This window comes from Plectropomus leopardus, chromosome 9 (assembly GCF_026936395.1).
Source record: "Plectropomus leopardus strain MGB_pleo_1.0 chromosome 9, ASM2693639v1, whole genome shotgun sequence".
In the NCBI taxonomy this organism is placed as follows: domain Eukaryota; kingdom Metazoa; phylum Chordata; class Actinopteri; order Perciformes; family Serranidae; genus Plectropomus; species Plectropomus leopardus.
The window spans coordinates 15,859,332-15,884,719 of NC_142184.1; the positions used below are offsets into that span (position 1 = coordinate 15,859,332).

Here is a 25,388-nt window from a genome sequence, read left to right on the forward strand (position 1 = left end):
GCTCCCAGAACACATTCATATCTCAATAAGTGATAGACACAGGTCCATAACTATTTGCATCTTTGCCTGCTGCCGTAATGAGATCTCTTCCTGTCAATTTAAGCACCAATCAGCCCTATCAAGTTCTGGCTGGTCCACCAGCTAAGACTGTTCTGCTTTGTAGGCCTTAATTGAAAACAACTCCATTTCTCCGCTCCAGTGTGTTTGCTCATTTCCTAATTACACACATACTTCTAACCCAACTCAATGGAGCGCTGAAGCCATTTTAATAACCCAAATTTACTGCTTGCCCCCCCATCATTAATTGAGATTGAGTTGAGAGAGGTGTGGAAACGCTCTCTCATGTGGATGATTGAGTGCGGACAAGAGGGGGTAAAAATTCTCCCTCATCTTTGGATTGGCCATAACGTCCGCTGCGGGCCTGCTGATTTAGTCCCTCATTTCTACAATCCTCATGTTGACATAGTTGAGTAAATATTGGAGTGAGCGGAGGCTGCGTATGCCTGGACAATCATTAAATATGATAAATTTAACAAGACAAATAGATTTTTGTTGAGATCAAGTCAAAGGCAACAAGACCTGCTGTTTGCGCTCTCAGACCAAACAGAAAGGTCGTAATCCAGTGACCTGGGGGGCTGAGAGTATTCACAGACGGATGGTGAGTAAATTTTGATGCATAGTACAGTATTTTCGAGGTGGACACAGCAAGTTCAAAATGCACAATTAAACTAAAGCCCATCTCACTTTAAAATACTGCCTTTAATATATTTTGCAAAGCTGGAGTGCGGGTCACACTCAAGTCCTTACCAAATGATTTCACACATGCTGATAAAAACCTACCTAATATTACTGTCAGGTATCTGTGGCAACTTTCCCATGTAGGAGGACAGGAAGTGGTGCATTTCATGTCAGCCAGATGGAGAGTAATTAATTATTTTTATTTTAGATTATATTTGTTTTGTTTCGTTGTCTTTTTCTGTTTGGCACTGCTTATTGTTGTGTTTTCTCAGTGCTTATTGTTTATGTAGTTTATCAAGAAATATGCAAAACATTATTAGCCATGTCTAAAGCGGGAAGCAAAAGTGTTTGACATGGAATTAAACATGATTGTGTTGCATAAGAAAAAAAAACATGCCATTGGAAATTCCTTTTTTCAACAGGAGATATATTCAGTGTGCATCATCCAGAGTTCACACAAGTCAGTATTTCACCTTAACTCACCAGACGACCGCAGTTTTACCCTAGTAACTACTACAGCAATCTCGAAACCTATCGGCTGTCGTCTGCAACAACAGGGCAAGGACTTCTCTTCCATGTGCTGCTCACTGATTATGGTTTGATTAGCAACTTCAGACAGGTACACAGACTGTATAAAGTATTGGATGTAGCTACTATGGCATCACCCTTTGGTCTGTGCACTTCTGTTTTGAAGCCTTGAGTTTGACATTTTGGTCATCGCAATCTTGGTTTTTCTGAGCCAGAAGTGACCAAATTTGGACAAAAGAGTCGAGCTGTGGAAGAGTGAGGGGTGGATCTGACTAACAGACTGTTGTGAGGCCTCGCAGACAGTCTGTTACTCAAAGCAGCCAACCTTTAATATGCGTAACTTTATGCCTTAATAAAATGTAAGTGGGTAAGTTATAATTAAAATTTTAAAAAAGAAATCACACTCAGTTATCTGCTAAAATGTGATTGGTCAATACCGCTCAGACTTCAAATGGAAACCAAAATGCTTGCGATACCAATATTTTGTACCACAGCCTACAGATTCTGAATAAGTATGCAGATATCTGTTTATAGAGATTATACTACTATATTTAATACTTCTGTTTTCTTTACAGTGCATTCTGTGTGTGCCTCGGGTGTCAAGCAAGTGCTGCCTACGTGATGCTGCCAATGTCGGTTGATCTTGAGAGCAGACTTCTCTGCTGGCTCCATAACCCATAACATTAAAGCATACAGTAAATCAACACTATTACATACAGTACCGATAACAATTCATCAGGCAGATTCATAATAATCCAGGGACCTATGAGAAAGTACTTTTTCATAAATAGTGTATATATGCTCCCAAAAAGATGACCCAACAATCTGTAATAACTTATCTTTACTACCGACTAGGCTACATGGCATTGCATCATCTCAGAGAAAATAAAATAAAGTACTTTAGATCCATGGAGGCATCATTTTGTACCCATAACAAATCAGGAAAGAAATACAAATCTGAGCGTATAAGTCGTAATGATTAATTGTTGAATATTTTATGACACATTTGTTGTCGTTTGTTTAACTGCACAGTGTATGTCATAAAAAAACTTTTAAAAACAAAAGACAGATGACAGACAGATAGGGAGGGTGAGCAAAGGCAGACAAAGAATGACAAAAAGAAAGAGCAGACAGTGCGCGGGGGAGTGGGGTACTCTTTGCGTGAGTAATGGCCTTCATCATCAAGAAGCCAGACAGAAGGGAAATGGAATGATAGCTCCCCATCATCCCTCCTTCCCTCTTCTTCCTCCCTCGCTTTTTTCTTCCGCCGCTCTTTGGCCATCCATCAGACTGTATCTCCTCTGGCCAGTTCTCTGTCGTCCCCGTTCACCCTTTACTACCTCCCCCACTCCTCCCGAGACCTACTTCTGTCCAGCGGGAGGAGCTCCCTCATTCATTACGTACAAGAGAGGAGGGGGAAGGATGGAGCTGGATGGAGGGGATGCAGAGGCAAAGTGGAGGCTGTATATGGAGTGGAAGTCTAATAAGAGGTGGAGGACAGAGAGGAAGGAGAGAGAGAGCAGGGAGGTAATAGATATTCGGTGAGATGTAGTCAGCACCAAAATGACTGGGACAGTGAGGCAAAGTCAAGAGTTTTTAGCTGTTTTAGTTTAAGTTTAAGTACCATCCAAGTTTGACGAAGTTTCAAAAGAATTACACTAAAAGAATAACTCAACATTTTTGGGGAATCTGCTTATTTACTTTTTTCTCATAGTTAGATGTGTAGATTGATACCACAATCATGACCTATCTCCACACCTCGCTTTAGTGGTGTGTGAACAACAACTTTCGAGCTTGCAACCTCAATCCCAAAAGATCTCTTAATGTTTCATGTTGTCTTTTATATTGATGGGATTTATCTATTTTATTGCCAGGGCTCACCACGAGCAAATGTTGCATCACAAGAAGTTTCTTCCGAACACCATTTTGCAGGGGCATGGTTGCTGCAACGTAGCAAGTCCCCAAAAACAGCATGGGCAAATTTAACATAGTGGCCAAAAGTGGAATTACACAGTCTTTGCCCGTCACGTGATACCATGAGGCCCAAAGGGACTTTTCCCATAGATTAACACTGTGAAAGAGACATCTATCAGTTAGTGGATACATACCGCAAAGTGACAGGATTTGATTAATTAGGGTTGATAACATTAACAGTTGCTCTAAAGGCTCCATAATGTGGCTCATCCCCATAATTTTTATACCTTGGAAATCAAGTTTTTATAACTTCAAGTTTTACTGAGAAACATTCATGGAAATGACAGGGTCCACCTCCAATGCAGAATGACGTTTTCTTTATACATCCACACATTCTGGGCTTAGCACTGCCCAAGACAACTGTGTTTTAAAGAATTCAAACATCCCAAAGTTTTTTTACCCAAGAGGGAAATTCTGATAAGTACATAAAATGACAACACCATTCATGGGAAGCAGTTCATACAAACTGTTGTATGAGGATACGCTGAAAACCACAACTTGTCATTTTTGCACTTTGGTACATATAACATGAGCTTTAAAGATGCTGGCTAGAGAAATGTTTCATTCCTTTTGGCCACAAACCTAAGCCATTTTCTGCTCTTTATGCTAAGCTACAAGCTAATTAGCTGCTGGCTGTAGCTTAACATTTAGTGTACAGTTACGAGAGTGGTATCAATCTTCTCATATAATTCTCTTATTGACCCGAAATGTTGACCTATTCCTTCAGTTTATACTGTGACTTCATCTTTATGGAAATTAATGCAAAGACGCCTAATAAATTGTAATACATTATAATGAGCTAATCTGCTATTTTTAGGTGTCTCAATATATTCAATGAAATGAGTTCTGTCTTTGTGTTATTCCCCGTCTTCCTGCTTCCTCAGATCCTTTTTCCCTTCCTAGTCCACAAACTCTGACTTTCTTCGCTGCACTTCTCTATTGATCATTCTTTTTGTATCCTCGAACAGCTTATTTGTCCTTCTCTGCTTACTTTGCTTTATCATGTCTCTTATCCCCCCTCTACTTGTTTCTCATAAATTTTATCCTCTGCCTGCCTGACACCCCCCCTTGTTTCCTCCCTCTCCCTTGTTCCCTCCCTTCGATCTTTCTTCTGCAAACTGAGCTACCTTTTGTCCATTTATGTGCCTGTATTTCTGTGTGTGTGTGTGTGTGTGTGTGTGTGTTTGTGAGTGCACGCCCTGCCTCTCAGTGTAACTGAATCAGGGATTAGCCAAAAGTCAGGGGAGCGTGGGGAATCCTTAAAATTCACTCTTTGTGACCGATAACGCCTCTCTTCCGATGACTGCCTCTGTCTCTGCACATCCACACCCTGCCTGACATTGATCAATGTTGCTACGCCAATTAGCAGTAAAAATCTGTGTGTGTGTGTGTGTGTGTGTGTGTGAGTGAATCTACGTTTTATAATCTGTACATCATGTTCTGTAGCTCACACCTGCCTCTCCCTCTCTACTCTGCCTCTTTTCTTGCTGTCACTTCATTTCTCCACAGGTTACTAAACACTCCTGCTCTATCTTCTCTGTATGCTCTGCTGTCTAACCTAACAACTCTCTCTTTCCATCTCCCCATCTACTGTGCCGATCTATCTCTTGCCCTGCTGTCGCTATAGAATCAGATCTTCCATTTGTCTCTCCAATCCCAAAGAAAGTGTCATTGATCCTGACACATGATTTTTCAAATCTCCTTCTCACCTTTCTCCCCCACTTCTCATTTCATCTCATCCTTCATTTCTCTCACTGAATCCTCCCCCTTGTCCCTGGCCGTTTCTGTTGCATCATTTAGCACCCCCGTGTCTCCCGCTGCTCAGTCTAGCCTTGTGCATATGTGTGTTTGAGTGTGACACTGTGATTCCAAAAATGTTTATGTGTGAGCTTTTCTACTCGTGCAAGAGAGTGTGTCCGAACTGTCAGCCTCCGTTAGCTTTGCACAGATCCGCCTTTGGTGGACACGCAGTTTGTAAATGTCTTCCACTCATGCGAATGTAAGCGGACTCTCAGTGGGAGGACAAAGGGCCAGACGGGATTTTCACAAAGCTCTCGATTTAGCATGAGTCAAACATGTGTCTTGGACAGAGCAACACATCACTGAGTGGCAGGACAAGGACAATACAGGCTAAAGCATTTCTGGCTCACTGATCAGCAGCTCTTGTATTTTTTTTGTATCTACTGTGTTTCTCAAAGCTCTGTTTTCCAAGGCATCATCACTACACCAACACTGCCACCAATGCTTACATAAAGTGCAAGCACTTTAGGATGACAACAAGCAAGGGTTTTATTATCTGCCACCTTTATGGTTTAAGTATGATTAAGTTTAGGCAAATGAACATACTTTTATGTTAGGATTTCAGACCGTCAGGGTTACATGAAACCAACAACAATCCAGTGCTATATGTTGCAAGGAGGCATGATTCAGACCAAGGCCAACAGGGTTGGGTATTGTTTGGGTTTTTATCAATGCCAGTGCTAAAACAATAGTTATGGTACGGTACCCGTGCCTACGTGGTGCCTGAACTGATTGTTAAAAATAAATAAAGCAAAAAAATGTTAATGACACAAAGTAATGGCTTTTTTATTGCAAAGGCAAATTTAAACCTGAAATTGTCACAGTATACCTCAGTATATAAATATGGATAAATACAAAACATTATTAACAAATTCACTTTATAAATAAACCGAACCCAAATACAATACTTTAAGACTGAATAATGTACAGGGCTAGCATCAGCAAAATAAATTTTGATTTGGGATCAGGAGAGACTCTACAATGAGAACAGCTGGTCCACCTTAACAGTTCACCTTACAGGAGCCTGGGAGGCTAACTTAGCTTGCTAACTTGGGTGCTAACCACCTTCACTTTAATCAGCAGGTGATAAGACATGGGAGCTTGACTCGGGTCTTGGAGTTGCAGCATTTTTTCACTGTCAAACAGCCTTAACTTTTCAAATACTGCACTGCTACAGTTAACCTCATACTCTCTGCTCCGACCGCTGCAGCCTCAGCACACACATGCTGGCTCGCTCGCTTTCACTTGTGCTTGCTCTCTGTCTCGTTACTCACACATCTGGCACCACAGTCTGAGTTATGATTCGGTCCGATAGGTATCTGTCGTATAGGTTTATAGTTTTAGTACCCAAACCTAAAGGCCACTGGTGTCAAAGTCAAACACTCTGAACATGAAACCACCCACATGACCTCCTTCTTCAGAGGTTTTGTGGCACAATGAAAAACATCACACCAGTTCTGCCTTTACTTCTGAGAGACGACAATCATTATTTGCATGACAAGAGATCACTTGTCAGAAAAACACAAGTTGTTGCAAGGTTTTTGAACAAACCACCCATGCTCTCGTTTCTCCAGTGAGTACAGTCTCAATGGTTCTATTGAAATCAGTGACAGCTGCTACATCAATCAAGAGAACTAAAAAAACAACACATTTCCCTCATGACTTGACTTAAAAAGACAATGTGACAAGTAATGTACTTGGGTGATGGTGATCAATTGAAAGGTCAAAAATATTCTAATAAGACTTATGATGTGAAGTTTGGGCTGGCTCTGTGAGGCTATACAGCAGTGCTTTGAGACAGTGTTAACATCAGCCTACTAACACGATCATAATCCCAATGCAAACATGCTAGTACATTTCCAAGCATTTTCAAGTGACATTATTGTTGTCGCTAAGACAACCGGATTGCTTTCCACTTTCCTCAAAGCCAAGCATCTACCAACAACAAAGGACACACTGCATTTTGTTTTCCACAGGTACTTTGGTTGTTCCACCATCCCCTGTTACCACTGCTAAGGACAGTAACTGCGAAAAAATAAATACATAAAATGACACTTTTTGGTAACTGGGGATAGCTACAGGGAAAACAAAGATTCTATCCTCTTCCTGTTTTAATTGTGTAACAACTGAAACACCTCCTTATCGATTAGGCATTTTCGGGGTGGGATGGTACTCTTTGGTGGATAGATTTACATAGTGAAAGTGAGGCTTAAAGGAAACCACTCTAAATGCCAATGGTGTCATTTCTATAGACATTACACTATGCAATCAACAATTAGCCTCATAATAAATAAGTGTGGTTTGGTGAGTGTCATTGGTATTGCAGTTTTTTTTTGTCATAAACCAATTATTGGACAGATTGAACTTTTCACCTGATGATGAAGCCACATGTAAAGTCAGGGAACCATCAAAGTTACAATTCATCCTGAGGGAAGCATGAATTTCTCAACCAAATTTAAGGCAATCCATCCAATAGCTGTTGAGACATTTCACGCAAAACCAAAAATATAAACCTGATGGTGATGCAACAGGAAAAGTCAGGGTAATATAAAAGTCAGTACAATGAATCCTCTGGGCACCATGAATGTCTGAGCAAAGAATTGTGCCAATTTATCAAATAGATGTTGAAATATTACACCGATTAAACTCTGACCGACTGGTGGCCTGAGAAAAAAAATGTCAGGGCAGAGTCAGAGTCAGAGTCAACTTCTGGTGACCAAGAGAGTCTGTAAAATGTTTCATGACCCATAGTTCTTAAGACATTTCAGAAATGACCACTAGAAGCAGACAGCAGCATTTGTGCACACATTGACAATATAAGCAATAGTCATAATAAGTATGCATGTATATGAATGAATATGATGCGAAGCACATGATGTGGAGCAACATTGAAACTAAGTTGATGCCATCTCTGTGGTCAGATAGTGGAGTTTGATATTAGTTTAATGGCATCGTTCAGCTAGAATTACCAAGACAAACAGTGTGGTGCTGATCCCTCAGATTTCAGCTCGTCAGTAAAACGTGTGAGAACCATTTCCCAACCACAAAATTAAAAATATATTTAGGCCTACATGTAGAAACAAATCTCATAACAGCCTTTACAATGGTAAGTGCCCCCTTAATAATAACAAACAAATGCCTCATCCATAATAAATAAATGTATTTATATATCGGGTAGGGGTTATATTGGGTCTCATTGAAATACACCAATAAATAAAATGACTATGTAAAACCTGCATGCATAGTTAGGAGATTGTTAGGCAAGCAAAACTCTTGCAGAAAAATGCTAAGACCTGCCCAGATGCCTAGTGTAGAGGGGGCCCTTTCATATTTCCAGCACTTAGGTTGCAGAATGCACAAAATCACCCTCAAACAGGACAGCAAAAGCATTTAAGTCTCAAACGGGCCTAAAGACCAGAGTTTCTGACAATATCTGTTATCAAGGGGAAGGATCTGAGTACTGAGTGTGCCTTTCTTCACCACTCTTAAGCCCTCAAATAAGGCATCATGGCACCCTAACTGGCCTCGAGAGGAAATGCATCAAGCTGTCTCAGCTCTTACTCCGGAGTCAGTCCTTATACTGTGCACAGCAGGTGATCTGAATAACCCTCCAATCAACTCCTGGACATTGTGACATCCAGCAAAAATGAACCGGAAAAAGGAAGATGACAGCAAGTAGCAAATTTTGAGTGCCTGGTATAATAGTAACTAATGGTGGATTTCATAAACTTGTTCAATTGGTGGCTAAAATAATGAACTCAAATGGAGACGACCACTTGTGGTGTATCTAACTTATATCCTTAAAAGGAGTTGTCAAAGTTTAAGAGGCATTATGTGCAATATTTGTGTGATTCCTCTCTGTCAGTTCACCTCTTTGTGTTGGTGTCAGCTGAGGTCAGTCACTGTGTTCTGTAATGAGGAAGGAAAAATAATCAGACTGGTCTCTGTCGTTTGCCCAGCCAGCATAGCAAATAAGTGAATAAGGGCCTCACTTCCTTTTACAGGCTTGGTTCTGATATAGGGAAAGAAGGGGCACAGCAGCTGCTCTTACTTTCTAAATTGTGTCTGTTATTCCACCTATTCCCCAGTCTCATCTAAAGGTTCACCCACAAGCTGTGTGTCAGACAGCAAAATGAGCCACTCACAAACTGCTCCCCTCACCCCATCTGGCTACCCAAACAACAGCCAATTCAAGGATGGCACAGACTGTGCGCAAAGTACACAAGAAGTCATTATTTGGAAAAATTATATTAGTGGACAGATCTGCAAACAGGTCTACCCGCAGCAATGAAACAACATGAACGACTAGGTAAATGACTGAAGTAAATGTTGATTGCACAATATAGAATAATGACATCATCAGCATTAAGACTGGTTCCCTATAAGCCTCACCATCACAATGCAATTCTGTCTGTCACTGGCTATGGTCTCCCTGGAAAATTAAGGCTCAATTTACAGCACAAAGAAAGTGTGTCAACCACTGCACAACCATAACAGCTGTTTTCCATAGTAGCTAATAAAGACGTGATTTTACATTACCTGTTTGCAAAGGTCGGCATTGCTACATTTGCACATATCCAAAATCACGTGGCTATCTAAGTCTATCATAATGGGGGGGTCTCTAAACCATCCTTGCAAACTGTTGGCAAGTTTGTTTTTGTACAACACACACACTGTAAACAGACAAGAGGCCATGTGTTAAGCCCAAATTGAGACACATATTATGAATGTGGCATCATGTCCAAAGAATGCTCCTAAGACCCACATAAAAGACACATCCCACACTTCTTAACTGGAGGGATAAGGCCTAACTATAATATGTCATTTACATGACATTTGGAATATTGTCATATTTGGAATAATAGTGGAATATTTGCGTGCATGTAAACGTAGCCAGTGTAACAGTTCTTCAGTTCTTTGCAGTAACTATTCTCAGAAATGGAAATTGCAGATGGTAAAACAACTCAAGTAACTGTGGAAGACAAAATGCAGTGTGTCCTGTGTTGTTGTTGTGACATTTTTTTGTTTACAGTACAAATTAACTTGTGTCAAGTGTTTTTACATGTAAAATGTACTAACATATAGGAAATAAACTGCATTATCCCATCTTGTTTTTTTTAACAATTATTTCAAGTAAAACAACCGATAAATTCTTAGTATTACGTTGTACATGTTTTTCATGTACTTTGAGAGTTGGTAAATCTCAACATCTACATTTATGAGTCCCTACTTGGTCAGTACTGCAAAAATGAGCTGGGAGCAATTTTGATAATGACATGCCACAAACATGGCCGATGACAGCCATGTTTGTGCATGCATGAACACCGATATATAGATTTCTGTCCTGCTGTTACTATTTCCCGACTGTCTGTTCTGCATAAACACGTGTGTGTGTGTGTGTGTGTGTGTGTGTGTGTGTGTGTGTGTGTGTGTGTGTGTGTGTTTGTAGTTTGCATAGGAGTGCATAATGTGTTATATTGGCTTTGTTAAACAGATAAGGAAGATTCCCCTGGTCCCACCTTATATACAGAAGTGTTTCACTTAACTGGTTCCCTCATTACAGCTAATGTGTGCACAACCAGTGTAATAGAGAATAATCTAATTATCATTCCTGAGAGAACTGGACGCACAGACGCCAATCCACACAACCTGCACTCACACATTCACATACACCTGCAGACCTATGAAGACAGATTCTTGAAGGTGAAGATGCATCAACGGACATTGCATGTTTTTGGTGAATGTGAGAGACACACAGAAGCATCAGAGAGAGCTGGACTGTTTTCCCAGTTGTTGAATAATGTATTAAGAGGCTTGTTGCCACAAGGAAATGATAAGCCTTACTTCTCATGGTATAGAGAAGGTTTAATTATCCAGTCGCTGTGTAATCACATGGAAACAGCTTCCCACTCGTCCTTTATTAAGCCTTTTATAGCTGTTATAGCTGAGGGGGCACTCTTTTATGAATTATTGAGCAATCTTGCAGTGCACATGTACATCTTACAGCCTCACTGTTGCAAACTTTTGTAAAGGCAGCAGGGAGACTAAACAAATGACCTCCACTGGGCTATCTGCTCTCTTTCATGTGAGGAGCCAGGAAGGAGGCCGTTGTCTCATATGCTGTTTTAGGTCAAACACAGGCAGAAAGCCTTAAAATAGATCTCTTCCCCCCGTCTTTGTTTTGCCTCTCTCTGGTGCTGCACAGATGGGATTCCATTTTGCACTAGAGCGATGTGTGGAAGTCAATGATGCCACTGTGCTTACATTATACTGCTGAGACACTGAGCCACCAAGCAGGCTTTTCTCTCCAGCCGTTCAGCACTGAAATGACTTTCGTATCCAGTGTTTATACCACACATTTCTGTTAAAGCTGTTGCTGAGCTTTTGGGGAAAAACATACATCTGTGGAATAAATTAGATTTTTCGACACATGGGACAGACAGTAAACGTGTCTATTTCTGAGTCCATTTGCTCCCTTGTACAAACGCTTTTACATCACAAGAAGTGAGGCTACTGCTCTCATACCACTCCTCCATTACATAACCAGTTTCTCTCTAGTGGTATCACCACAGGCTCAGGTGAGACCATCCGACATCAAGTACAAGATAAAACAATTAGACTTCCTAGTACCACTGAGATTTCACGGCCAGAGATGCAGCATTGATGCTGAAGCACTAATGCTTTCTCTTGTCTCTTTGATGCTAGCAGATGATCTTTGACAGTGTACGTATGGTGTTTTACCCACCCAAGTCAGGGCAGCTTCATTACATCACTCCTTCTCTCAAGACACTGCTTTGAAAATAAATAGCTTTGATGAGCAGCCAGTTAATTCACACAGGGCATTATTAAATTATTACAAAGCTCCCCTTAAGGGAAATAATGTTTTCTTAACTAAGCTACTTAAAAAGTTCAGGCTACTTTATTGAAATACTCATCTCTGTGATGTAATTCAATACAACATCATGCAAGTGAACTGTAATATTGAAGGTCCAATGTTAGTGCAATACATTGGCAGAAGTGAAATGTAATATATGTTTTCTTAAGTGAAAAATCACCTCAAAATAATGACTGTTATCTTTTCATTACCTTAGAGGACGAGACATCTGAGAATAACTCAACTCCTGATAAAAACCTCCCAAACATCTGGGCCAGAAAAAGTTGAGCAAACATTTGCAGGTGCTGGGCTACTATCTTGTCTGTGGCAAGCCGAACCGCATTGAAGAAACACTGATTTGAAAAAACCTCCTGAAAAATGAATACTAAAGTAATCCTAATTGGGTTCTCATACTTGGCACACGAGAGAAGTTTCATCTGAATGTAATCTGCAGTCCCCACCAGTGATGTTCAATCCTACACACTGCTCCTTTAGTTTTAACTTACAACTTAAAATGAGCCAGAGACAATCAGTGCATTTATAATGCCCACACAGCTACATGGCTTTGTTGTATTTTAATATGCAGAAAATATTATTTTCAATAAAAATTATTATGAATTCATTATTACATTTCACCTTTTTTGTGGAAGGTGTTTTTTTTTTTATCTTAATATATAACCTCTTATATCGTTATTACGTGTTGTTTTATACCAAAGGCCAAAGAAACTTGTTGCTGTAAAAAAATGATTAGAAATAAAAATAAAGAGGAAAAAACAGATGGTAAGATGTAAATATGAAAAAAGGAAATTTCCTTTCATTCAAACAAAATTGCAAATTGAGCTGGTATATGGGAAATTGGCTGAATTGAACCCTAGCTACCTTAAAATATGATTTGAATGAAAACTCTTCAAATCTTCCTTTTAAAATTCTAAATTGTGCCAAAAAGACACGTTTTATTTGCCTAAGCTGCTGTGACTGCCCAGTGGCTGGAAATGATTCCTTTTGAAAAATCCAAAATCAGTGACAGATTATGCGCAAAAATTTCACAGCAGAGTGCTTCACTAGTGAAACCAAGGGTGGCTCGAGCCTCACAGGCTTCCTCTCTCTTTCCAAGTTTGTTATGGTCCAACCTGCCCAATTCTGAGAGGTCCCTCATTGCTTTGACATATTCTAGCAATCTATAATATGTTTTCTTAAGAAAAAAACTCATTTGAAAATTATTCACATGCAGTGAAAACACTCTTCCACACTGCATCTGGTTCGTTTGCGTGGACATCTTCATACCTGGATGCCCTCTGTGCCGGGCTGCTGCAGGAGTTTGACTGTGCGTGTGTGTGCTGTCCTCTGGCCACGGCCGTCGTGCCAGGTCAGGTTGCTGCCTCCGGCGCGACGCGGCAGCTGGTAGCTCAGCTCCTCAGCAGACACCGTGTGCTCCAGGGAGGCACGGCAAAAACTGAAGCTGGACGCCGCTGAGAGAAGAAGAGGAGAGGAAAAACAGAAAGAGACAAGTAGAGGGAGAAGAATGAACACTGATGAGCTCTTGCTTTGTATTGTCTTTGTTCAAGGGGCTTGCATACACATGAACTGAGTGACAGGAACACCTAAAAAAACCAACAAAATAAATAATTGATAATCCTCTAAGAGCTTAACAGGCTGCATTCACTCCAGATTACATGCTTTGTGTACTGACTCTCATACAACTACAAACAGATGGCTGTTTTGGTGATGGTGGTGGGCAGCAGTGCTACTCCACTGTGATCTCCAATTTTGCTGAGTGCATATTCACAGAGGCAGCGCATGGTTTTTGGAATTGTGTCTCTCCTGCCAGATTAGTCCCGATTATTTAAATCCATCATCATGAATATTTTTTTATTCTTCCCTCTCTCTTTCTCTCTCTCTCACTGACTGTCCTTCACTGCTCTCCTCCCAGGAGTGAGTGTTAGCTGTGAGACAGCAAAGCAGACAACTTGTCAATGCAGGGTCAGAGTACAGCTCTGTGAGAGCCACAGGGCATCTTCTGCAGTTCACATCCACTTGAACAGGCTACTGTACTGTGGTCGGTCATCTGTGACAGTGGGTTCATTTTAAAGGAGACAAATACAGGCATTGCTCCCGATACCTCTAATTCATTAGTAATGTGAATGAAAGAGGATTTGACTGTGCATCAGTCAGACACAACAGAGAGAGGACAGTGAGGGGAAGCAGAAAAGGTCAAGAGACTTCATAACAGAAAGTCAAACACAGATAAAGACACTTAAGTACCCTAGTTACTGTCAGCTCTTTGCAGTAACCTTTTTAAACGTCATGTAAAGCCACCTTTTAGGGGTTAAAGGAATACTGGACCCACAAAATGACCATTTGTGTATCAGTTAAGTTGCGCGGTGTTAACTTGAATTTGAGAAGAAAACATTGTTTTACAAACTCTCACACAACTCGTGCACTATAATCCAAGTCTCATTTATCTAGTCATATGCTCTGTGGCTGTACTGCTTCCCCAGATTTCAGCGGGTCGGAAAGAAGCACGAGAACCAGTTCCCAACCACATAATGAAAAAATCTTAACTTGTAGAAAAAAATCTCAGAAGCAACTATACAAAGCAAAGAGCCTCCTTAATGATAATAAACAAATGCCTCTTTGACAAGGGTGTAGGTTTGCATATGGATGGTAGGGACATGTCCCTATATTTGAGTGGACTTGTTAACATTATCCTCTCTCTAACAGTTGTGTGCATTAAAATAAAGAAGAAATCGTATCTTCTATTGATTCAGTAAGGGGCAGTGTGTTTAATTTTTCAGTATGAGACGATCCCGTACTTTGCCTGATCAGAAATGTTTCCAGTTAGTTTCAGTATTCCACCTCTGATAAAGAGAAGCACACAATCATTTAACTTTGCCTCGTTCAGAGAGTCTCAAACAGGGTTCTGCTATCAAATGGATGCATGAGGATACTACCACTGCAGTGACAGAGGCTACAAACAGTGGAGCCTTTCCTCACAGCACAAAAATTACAGCACACAGCAACAGCTATAGTCAAAGTCCTGAATTCAGGAGGTTTTATGAGCACAATGGGCTTAAATTTAAGTCTGTTCTTTAATTGTTACATTTTGTACATCCAAATGTCTTTGTCAAGTAAATGTTACAGTCTTAGTGTTTTCCTCTTAAGTATACAGATGAGATGATATGTGGAATATGTTTTGAGTGTGCAGAGAGATTTAATTAATCTTACTTAAACACATGACCTATTCATATTATGGGGTTTATGACATAAAATGAATTATTAAATCATTGTTGTGATTAGGTGCCACTTGCAAACTTAAAGAGGTTATTCCAAAAACAACCAAAACCCATAAAGGAAAGCAATACAGAGTGCAGTACATCGATAGTATAGAGTACTTCGATATTAAACAAGTGTGTTTATACGTGGGAAAGGGGTTATTCTGAGTCTTGTGAAAAAACAAAACCACTCTATAAAGCTTGCATGTGTTAGGTGATAATTAGGCTAGCAAAACTCTTGCAGGAAAAAACTAAGGACTGTCTTGATGCGAGTGGCTGGGTGTTAAGGGGTTCTTTAATACCCCCCTTATTCCCTATTCCCCTTCCTGAGGGCTAAAGAGAGGTGAAGAAACGCACGCTCAGGGAATCTGGTCCTTTCTCAGTCCAACACAGACCTCATGTTAGCAGATACTGTCAGCCAGAAACTCTCATTTCAAGGCCCTGTTGAGACTTCTTTGCTGTCTTTTGCTTTTCTGTTTAAGGGTGATTTTGTGCATTCTGAAAGCTAAGTGGAGGGAATATTAAAGAACCCCTTAACCCCCGGTCACCTGCATCAAGACAGTTCTTAGTGTTTTCATGCAAGAGTTTTGCTTGCCTCATGATCACCAAACGCCTGCAGGCTTTTTATAGTGATTTTGTTTATTAGTTTATTTTGATGAGACCCAATAAAACCCCTACCCCATGTACAAACACATTTATTATTAAAAAATATATATGATTTTTCGTAAGGAAGCATTTGTTTATTATTGAAGACATGTTTGTTTATCATTGAAGAGGCCTTTGTTAATCACTGAAAAGGAGTTTATCATTGAAGACACATTTTTCATTTTCGAATAGACATTTGTTTATTATCAGAGAGGCAGTTGTTATTGAACAGGTATTTATTTTTTATTGAAGAGGCATTTTTTATTATTATCATTAAGGAGGAATTTTTCATTGTGAAGGCTCATGTGGGATTTTTTTCTACATCTTTTTATTTTTATTAATTATGTTATTGTGAACCTGTTCTCACACTTCTTTCCAACCAGCTGAAATCAGTACTACCACCACAGATTCTGAATTCGCCCCTACTTCCTCTGTCTATGATCCCTCTTGCCATCCCAGCCTATCTGACCTTGCCATTCACACCACTGATTCACTCATTTACACGCTCTGTAGTAAAACAGACCAGACAGGTGTTTCTTTTCCCATCTACATTTTTCGCCTTGACCCAGTCCGTACAAGTCACTTACCAGGTACATCAGTGCAAGATACACAGCAAACGCATTACCTCAGCACCCACTCTTTCTCACCGAAACAGGCCGCTCAATTCTGGTTTTAGACACATTTTCTCAAAATCCTTCACATTTCTCGTATAAATTCTAAATACTACTCTAGCCATTCCTTTCATGTCAGTGCAGCACCCAAATTGTTGTGGCGTGGTCCTTGCTAGTGAAATGAAGTTAATTTGTTAACTTAGGTTTGGGAGCAGGACCACGCCTAAACTACTCCTCTACCACACCTCTAATTGCCTGCCTGCATACTTATACCTGGTCAACCCATTCTGCTCTGTTTGTCTCGGATCTCTTGGCTCGTCCTCCCTTTCCTTTGTCTGTTTGTGCTCCTGCCTCGTCCATTCTCGTCTCCCCTCTCCTTGTCCCTACCTCGTGTCCTTCTCCCCTCGAACTCGTTGTTCATCCCAGTGCACGCCTCTCCTATGTCTTGTTCTAGGCATGTCTGGGGCTTGGAAATCAGATCGAGTGGACACACGCCTTGATGGTACCCCCACTCTGAGTCTCCCTCTCCCCGGCCATCAAGACATCCTCTCAGACCAGCCTGACAATAGACGTCCCTTTACCACCCTCACCCACCTTACCCACGCACATCCATTCATCGGCCCATACAGCCAAACCTTGGGATTACAATAAATCTTTGAACGAGATCTTGTTTTGGCGTGGTCCTTGCTAGTGAGTTGTACAGCGTATATCATTATTACACTTCAGTCAAACTAAACCTGAACCCATAAACAAGTTAAATTTGTAGCATTACAAAGCATTAACATACTTTGAATATGCCACTGTTGGTTCCAAAGTATGCCAGAGAGGAAGTCTTTATTATTACTAACAAGCTGTAAGTAAATGCAGCTTTGCAGTGTGTGTGAAGCCCTTTCCAATTTCCTACGTCAACTGGATTTCTCCCTAAAATCCCCTGAAGCGTGTGTGCGTGTAAACTCAGTCATTGAGACAGAGACGGAATTACTGATGAAAGGGCTAAAAGTGGAACAAGGCATAATAAATGTTGCATTCATTACTTTTAAATGTGCAAAAAAGTATCTTACAACAGAACAATGCCAGGGAATTCTTTGACAAAAGCCTCATTTCATCTCCTGAATAACTTCTTAATTTCTTTTCCTCCCTCCTCTTTGGGGAGCAGATTTAAAAGAAAGAGATTGGATTTATTTGAGCGCAGTATGTTGGATTATATAAGGTCTTTCTCCAATGTGTTCATCCATTTGTCCATTATGTTGCTTTCAGTTGGTGATTTTTGGCCCTATGGTAATACCCCATCTTCCAATACCTGGTGAAGATAACAGAGATATGCTGTCAAACAATGGAAGGGAAAACAAACAAAATAAGTAAAACCTGCTGTTCTTTTCATCAACAAGGGAAAACAAGCCTTCCAGGACTATCCACGTTTTAGAATTACACAGCGGACCGGTGAGAGCTGCTGCATGACAGCTGAGGCTTGTGGGAATCTTGGTTGCAGCTGGAGGGGGGGGCTTTTTCTCAACCCAGAAGTGTGTTCAAGTGAATACAGAGTTCACATAGCCATGATGGAGCAATGAAAAAGAGGGTGGAGATAAAAAAAAAACAAGACAGGCCTGTCAGGAATCACTGATGTGTAACCTTTTCTGCCTTCGTATACTGCTTTTTCTCTCTCCCGCATTCCCCTTTTCTATATGCTGCTACTTTTGTATCTTCTTAGGCAGCAGTATCTTTCTTGTTCCCCTTCTTTTCTATCTCACTCTCTCTCAGTGTTGTCTCTTTTTGGTTGTCAGGGCTTTGGGGTCGTCGGGACAAACCGAGCCCAGCCCTGATGTAATTACTGCCAGTCAGACTGAGGGGGAGGAGACAGGAGGAAGGAACGTGGGAAGCTAAGCGCCTTGGAACCCTAAAGACCTGCCAGTCTCGCAGAGAGAGACAAGAGAAAGCGCAAAAGCAAGAGCAAGGCAGACAAGAAAGAGAAAGACGGGAAAGCTGTACTGTAAATTAGCATCAGATCCATGCAAACTGACAGTAAACTGTGGCAAGGTAAAAGAGTTTAGAAAGGAGGCAGGGGGACATGTTAATAGACCACGAAACTACTTCATTTCACAAGCTGTTAAAGAAAGAGCTTTTCTATTATAAGGCAGAGACCACCCTACACTTTATGGACATCACTTTGTAGAGGAGGAAAATTACTTCCCAGTTGCACTGAAATCTCAGTCTCTGCCACATCGCCAGACCTTGCCACCTCCAGCAGTCATAAAACGAATACAGAGCGCTCGTTCTGCAAGCTTCAATGGACTCGGTCGACTTAACCTCCTGGCACAGGATACTGCTGAGAATTTAGAGTTACCCAAAAGTGATTAAATATCCATACCGTCTAATTCACGTCCCTTTTGAAATGACATTGCAACGTGTGCCAGCTGCTTTTGTGGCTGCAAAAAATGCAATAAGATACTAGATTATAGGATTCAGCTGGATCTAGTTGTATTTGAAGCTCAGTGTTTTTAAATGAATCTTTATGCTTATTATCATTCCCTTCAGCAGATGGGGTTATCTGTCACCTTTCTTTGTCTGTCTCAACATGCTTTTGATCAGCTTGGACAACCGCCAAATCTCCTCTGTCCTATTTGTCACTAACTGGTGTTGTATTATCTCACTGCCCTTGCTGTTGACTTTTATCACCTCCAGTTGTGAGAAGGGAGAAAAGACAAGGCATGATGAAGGGCGGGTGGAGGGGAGGCTGGGTGAAAAGCGAGAAAAAAGCATGATATGTGTCTTCTGAGTCAGTGGATAAAAAATAAGATATGATATAGTGTTGTTTCAGTCGCATCGCAGCACTGAGATTGCACTGGTTATAGTTATAGTCTAACAGTGATGTATCCTAAATTTTGGTATTGGTATTGATGGATGTCAGTGCTGCCGTTGATACAGTTGACCATAAAAAACTGCTCCACAGATTACACAGTTGGGTAGGACTTTCTGGCATTGTGCTAAATTGGTTTGAGTCATCTTTACAAGACAGGAACTATATTGTATCAATTGGTAATTATGAATCTGTACAAACAAAAATCATGTAGTTTCTCAAGGGTTCATTCTCAGGCCTCATCTACTCCTGCTCAGATTATGGAAATTAAAAAAATCCCCTCCTTTTGAATGCAATTTGCATTTTTCTTCAATTTTATTTTATGTATTTCAATACCCTTTTCTTTCTAGTAAAGCACTTTGAATTACCTTGTGTCTGAATGGTGCTATATACATAAACTTTCCTTGCCTTTAAAAGCTCAGGAATCTGTAACTTCAGCCTTGCATACCGAGAGAAAAAGGTGGAGGGAGAAAGAGAGAGGTGCTGGTGGTAGAGGCGCCAAAACCAAGGGCAAAGTGTCAGACAGGTGTTTATGTGTGCGTCAGTGTGTGTGCAGAGGGTAGGTAGGTCAATACGCCTCAGCCCAGTGAAGTGTAACCTCATATCACCTCCTCTTGACTGAGCAGCATATCTGCCGTGCAGAGTGGCTGCTAAATCTCAGAGGTATTCCCTTTTGAAAAGGTAATTAAGCTGTTAGGTACTGCATCCCGGAAGGTCGTTCCAAGCCAAATCCCACAGTAGATTAACATGGCATCACTGGACATTACTCATTGGACTCTAAAAGCGAGCATCTAAATTAGTCCATGTGGACTGTTTTGCTGTGTGGGCTTTTTTAGGTAGAAGTTTGATTTTTGCGTAACTTTGGCATCAACTTCATGTGCATCCTCTTGCATGGAGGATAAGGCAAGTGGTCTGGCTAATCCACCTTATTCCAGGCATCACAGAGAGGGTGCTGTGGTGTATTTCAGCAGCGTGATATTGGCATCAACTCCCTCCCTACTGAGCACCTCTTATTCAACTCAAAGATAAAATTTCTATTTGCAGTCCAAGTTTTATATGAAAGAGGAGAGAGGAAAAAAAATCCCCATCTTCCTCATTCCTCTGTAATCTGCAAGGGGGTGAAACTTCATCATGCAGTGATTTCATGCCTGTGTAACACATTAAACCTGAAGTCCTAAATATAGCATCGAACAGAGCAATGCTGCCAGCTCCCACTATGTCTCATACATCTCCCGGTGATCCAGATTTGTTGGTCCTATAGCATGTTGGGGGTAAAGCGAGAGGCTATTTACAACCCTTCCACTCCACCAGACCCGGTCTTAACCCCATGAATGAGCCATGAAATTACTCCATTTTTAAAAGTGCAGAGAAGAAGAATTCTGGTTGCAGCTTTTAAAAATAAATATATATAAAAAACAGCACTCCAGGGGCTTTTCCCATGATGCATTGCAGTCTATTACCAACTCTGACATGAGACACTGTCGCACAGGCTGGGGCTGAGGTTTACCTCTCACAAATCATCAGTGTCAGAAACATGCAGATAGGGAAATGGGAGTAAACAGCAGACGTCCACGACGCCAGCTGATTGAAGATAACGACACACCAACTTTCATCAGGTCACAAACGAGGGAAAAGCCAACCAAATCTGTGTGTATGATTGTGTGTCAGTGGATGCCGGCATGCTCATGCATACGTGAATGTGAATCATGATGCCAGCATGAGGATTCGCATATCCACACATCTGTATAATCCCTGTCTGCTTTGGTTTAGGCCAGCGGATTGGAATAAAGCTGCAGAGAGTTTGAATATGCAGCCATGTGGATGGAGGCTGAATTCTGGATTTAAACTGCGGGGCATTTATGGCTCACAATGCACAGCGTAGCCCAGAACACAGGTGGAGCTGGCATTTCTGTTATGATTCTGCTAGTCGCTGGAGAAGTCCATCTGCACCCTGAGAGCACAGACAACAACAAAGGCTGGTGTGAGAAATGCCAGGCCGACCTTGGCTTCCTCTTTTCAGGCAGCACTGCTAAGACAAAAACAAACTGGAGGGTCCAGCGCTGAGGACAGCATGACTTTTATTCTCTAACTCTCCTCTCTGGGCCCCCGCCGCACTTCCACCAAGACAGACAGAACTATTGATTATCCATCACTGTGTCAGAGAACATACAATTACAGATCACTTTAGATAAAACACACTCACACGCAGACAGGCACGCACGCAAACACAGTCCACCTAACTCCTCCACCCGAGGACACTGGCTGTCATATCCACTCCTGCTCAAAGGAACTGGCTACATGTTTCACACAAGAGGAGGAAAAGGAAGGATGACACAGAAGAGGAGATGGGATACAGGGGTCTGACGTGGTCGTGCCCTCTTAAAAGGATGAAGGAATGAAGCCGGGGGTGAATGTAGCCACAGAATAACGGAAAAATAGGCAGGGTGACACGTCACAGACGAGTTAATGGATAGAAAATAGGCTTCAGAGTGGAACATTAATATTAATTGCATCAGGAAATGAAGGAGGACAAAGAGGGAAGTGATGATTTCGATCATGCAATTGTCTGTTTTCTCCCCTTCACAGCCAAGCCCTCATATGATGACACGGGAGGACAGATTAGATCTCGCTGACAATCGATAATTCAGAGAGGAAGCAGGGAGGAGGTCGAGCAATAGGATGTGAGGTGTGATCAGGTTTAATCAAACTGGGTGACTTACAAGCTCACAGCCTGCCTTTACATGTGCACCAGTATCCTGGTTATCTTGTGTTTTCCTTTGTGGAGCAATGCAGTTACATGTTGTGGATCATGTTTTTGAGAAACCTGGAAAACAGAATGCTTTAAGCACCTTGTCCACATTGATACTAAAATTGAAAATCTGACTTTGTAGTGTGTAAACTTTAATTTTAATTAACCTATTTAATTAATCTAATTAACCTATTTTAGTTAGTCTTTTAATGTATTCTTTTATTTTGTCTTGAATGTGCTTAATTCTATTAGTATTATTTCTGTTTACTGCTCATATTCTTTTGAGTTGTATTTACTTTTATTGGTATAGGTTGTTGTTATTTTTGTCTTGTAATTGTAATTTTGTCTGGCCTTAGTTCGGCATTATTGTTTGGCTCTTATGGTTTTGTTGCCTCTGCAAGAAACCCTCTTTAGTACTGCTTTGCCTTGTTTGTCAAAGCACTTTGTAAACTCTGTTCTTAAAGGTGCTATATAAATAAAGTTATTATTATAAACTGAACATCGCCTTCCATTACAGACAGAAAAGCTCAATCCAGCAAACTGGTGAAAGCAGCAGAGTTCAGACAGCCGGAAACCACATTGTGTTCATGCTGAGCTGTTGAGGAAACTCAGTGGGAGCAGGAATGAATGGCAGACAAATCAAAGACACCTGAACTCAGATGATCAGAGACCTACTGTTATGATTGTATGTACAGGGATATGAATAACCAGATTTCTCATGTTCTATGTAAATGCATAAGATCAAAACTAGCACAAGACTCAAAACTTGAAAACAAATGTGCATGTAAATGTACACATTGTCGTTTCTTAGCAATGCATTTCAGCAAAAGAACTTAAAGAGCCCTTGCATTTTTGGCTATTTTGGCTCCATATTTGGCTTCTCTTGGCAGTGGCTCTCTGTGGTTTTGAAAAAAAATTAAATGGAAACGAATATGTTTCACTCTATCAACAATAATTTCCATTTATCATGGTTTCACACCTAAAATGATACAGTCCAAAATTGTTAACTGTAAAATTGTGACTGTTGCTTCACCTCATGTCACCTGCAAAGCAAACAATAATGCTAACAGTTACAGTTTCTGCTAAAGAGCTCAATGGCTGAAAAAAGAATCATACTTAACATCAAGCTAGTTTTAACCATCTTGACAATGTTTGTTTTCTTAAACTAATTTTCTTTTCTTGTACACTGAGCAGAACTGCCAGTCAGTGTGATTTCATTCACCAACAGGCTACGCCATCCCAGAAATTCAGCATGTTGAATCGGCCCCCAAAAATAACAAACAAACAAGAGCTGACTTAAGCCAAAGGACACAGTGTAACAACTGGGGTGACAGATGCTCACCTACACACCCATATTATCAGAAATGCCAAAAGAAAAAAAAAGCAGTGAAAAGGACCTAGTGACAACGGTGCCAGACATACCACAAAAACAAGGGCAGCAGACGCTCACCAACGACCAACTGACCTAAAAAGAGTCAGCTAGTCTTGAGTTTCCCTAGCTAGGTTAGCCATGGATTCCTCAACCAAAAAAGGAAAAGTCTCGTAGGAAAATTAAAAATTTAACAGTTCGACATTTGTTGGCTTTAAATGCCAACGCTGCAAAGTTAAATGACCAAATAATCATAAATAGCATCCTGGTGAGTAACCATCTTTTTGGTAAAACTTATTAATGAATGCTCAATACAACCTATAATGTTGATAGGCTTATTTATTCTTAATTGCCTGTGTATTTTAAAGGCTATCTTTTTTGGCCAAAACAGCTCTTCTGATAATAAATGTTGCAACCTCTGAGCTAAATGATATTATCTCTCTATCTCTGAAACCAAACCCCTTCTACATCTTCAGGAAATTTTGGTATTATAAACCACTGCATTTATATGCTGTAGCCTAATATAGCTCCATTTACTCTGACACTGTTCACATACAGAGGAGCAACACAACTCCAGTTAGCTGCATTTGCATAATGAATCCATAGTATAATCTTCATAGTGAATCTAGTAAGAAAAAAACAAGCTTAAATTGCCGAGCCCTTCAAGGGCAAACACTATCTCTGAGGATTTGCATGATGTTGTTTATGAGATATTGAATTATTATTCAACAAGCTGACCTAACTGGCGAGGTAATCAGATGATCAAACTAGTTCATACGCAGCCACTGCACTGTTATGAGTCACAGTTTATGAAGACCTTTGACAAATCCATCCAAATTAGCAAATTAGCCTGGTTAGGACTTCCAAATGAATCGTTGCATCATAGCACAAAATGGGGAAAATTACATTGAAAGGTCAAGCAGGCAGAGTACAACTTTATGCATGTTTTAACAGTTCACAAATTCACATGGCAGCAATATCCACAAGCAAAGGTTAAGCTCAATTTCGTCCCGTCTGATTGGTTGAATAATTTAATTTAATATTGCGAAAGGTCAAATTCAAGAAGTTAACTAATCGAACATCAACATGCCATAAGAAATTTTCCACCCTGACTTGCAGATTCAACAGATTACAGATGTTTCAATGCTGCAAAAGTGAGAGAATGCCAGCAGAATGTTCTTCATGTGTCACTTCAGCTGTCACATCAGAAAAACACATTATGCCTCGACACATGCTGTGATCTAAACTGTCATGAAGAACGACCTCCTCTGCATCCTCTTTGAAAGTATTCAAAATGATTGGGGATATTCAATGAACACAAGCACATAACTTCTCAGCTTAGACAAGATTGGCTTTTCAAATATTTAGCGTTTGTTTACAACTCTTCCCCTGAGTGGCAAAATGTTCTGTCTGAATGGATTAACAGATGTTTGGCTACAAAATATTAAAGCTCCGCAATACTTCAATTTCCATCTTAACAGCACCGTGGCCTCAATAAAGGCACGTGTTGAATTAAAAGCAGGAAATAAGTTATTTAGCAGGTTACTACGAAAAGCATGCATTTAATATCAACATGTAATCTTTTGATTTCAAACGCAATTTAAACTGATCAATTTGAACAAAGAACTATAAACCAGATGGTCTGCTAATGAACAAATGAATGATTCAAGCAATCAGACAAACAGGTTTTACCATTATCTTTAGCGTCTAAACTGGAATTAAAGGGATAGTTCAGATTTTTTGAGGTGGGGTTATATGGGGTACTTTTCCGTAGACAAGTATACTAAATACAGTAGATGTCAGTCAGCACACCCCGAGTTTAGGGAAACAGGCTGAATTCTGACATGGAAGCAAAGCAATGTACTGCTATGTAGGGGTCAGTAATCAGATGTGGTTAAGCCACCTAATACATTTTTACATTAGTTTAAATATATGCTTTATTAACAGTTTTTTCACTTAAGTCCACACAGTAAT

At 40.5% G+C, this 25,388-nt stretch overlaps 1 protein-coding gene across 2 annotated transcripts in view; it reads right to left on the bottom strand.

Annotated features, from left to right (window-relative positions):
* samd10b (sterile alpha motif domain containing 10b) overlaps positions 1-25,388 on the bottom strand; it is a 68,017-nt gene that overhangs the window by 25,288 nt on the left and 17,341 nt on the right. For both annotated transcript variants that reach the window (XM_042492266.2, XM_088082080.1), the window contains exon 2: positions 13,199-13,383. In XM_042492266.2, the coding sequence (XP_042348200.1) occupies positions 13,199-13,383 (185 nt within the window). The remainder of the gene's footprint in view (positions 1-13,198; positions 13,384-25,388) is intronic.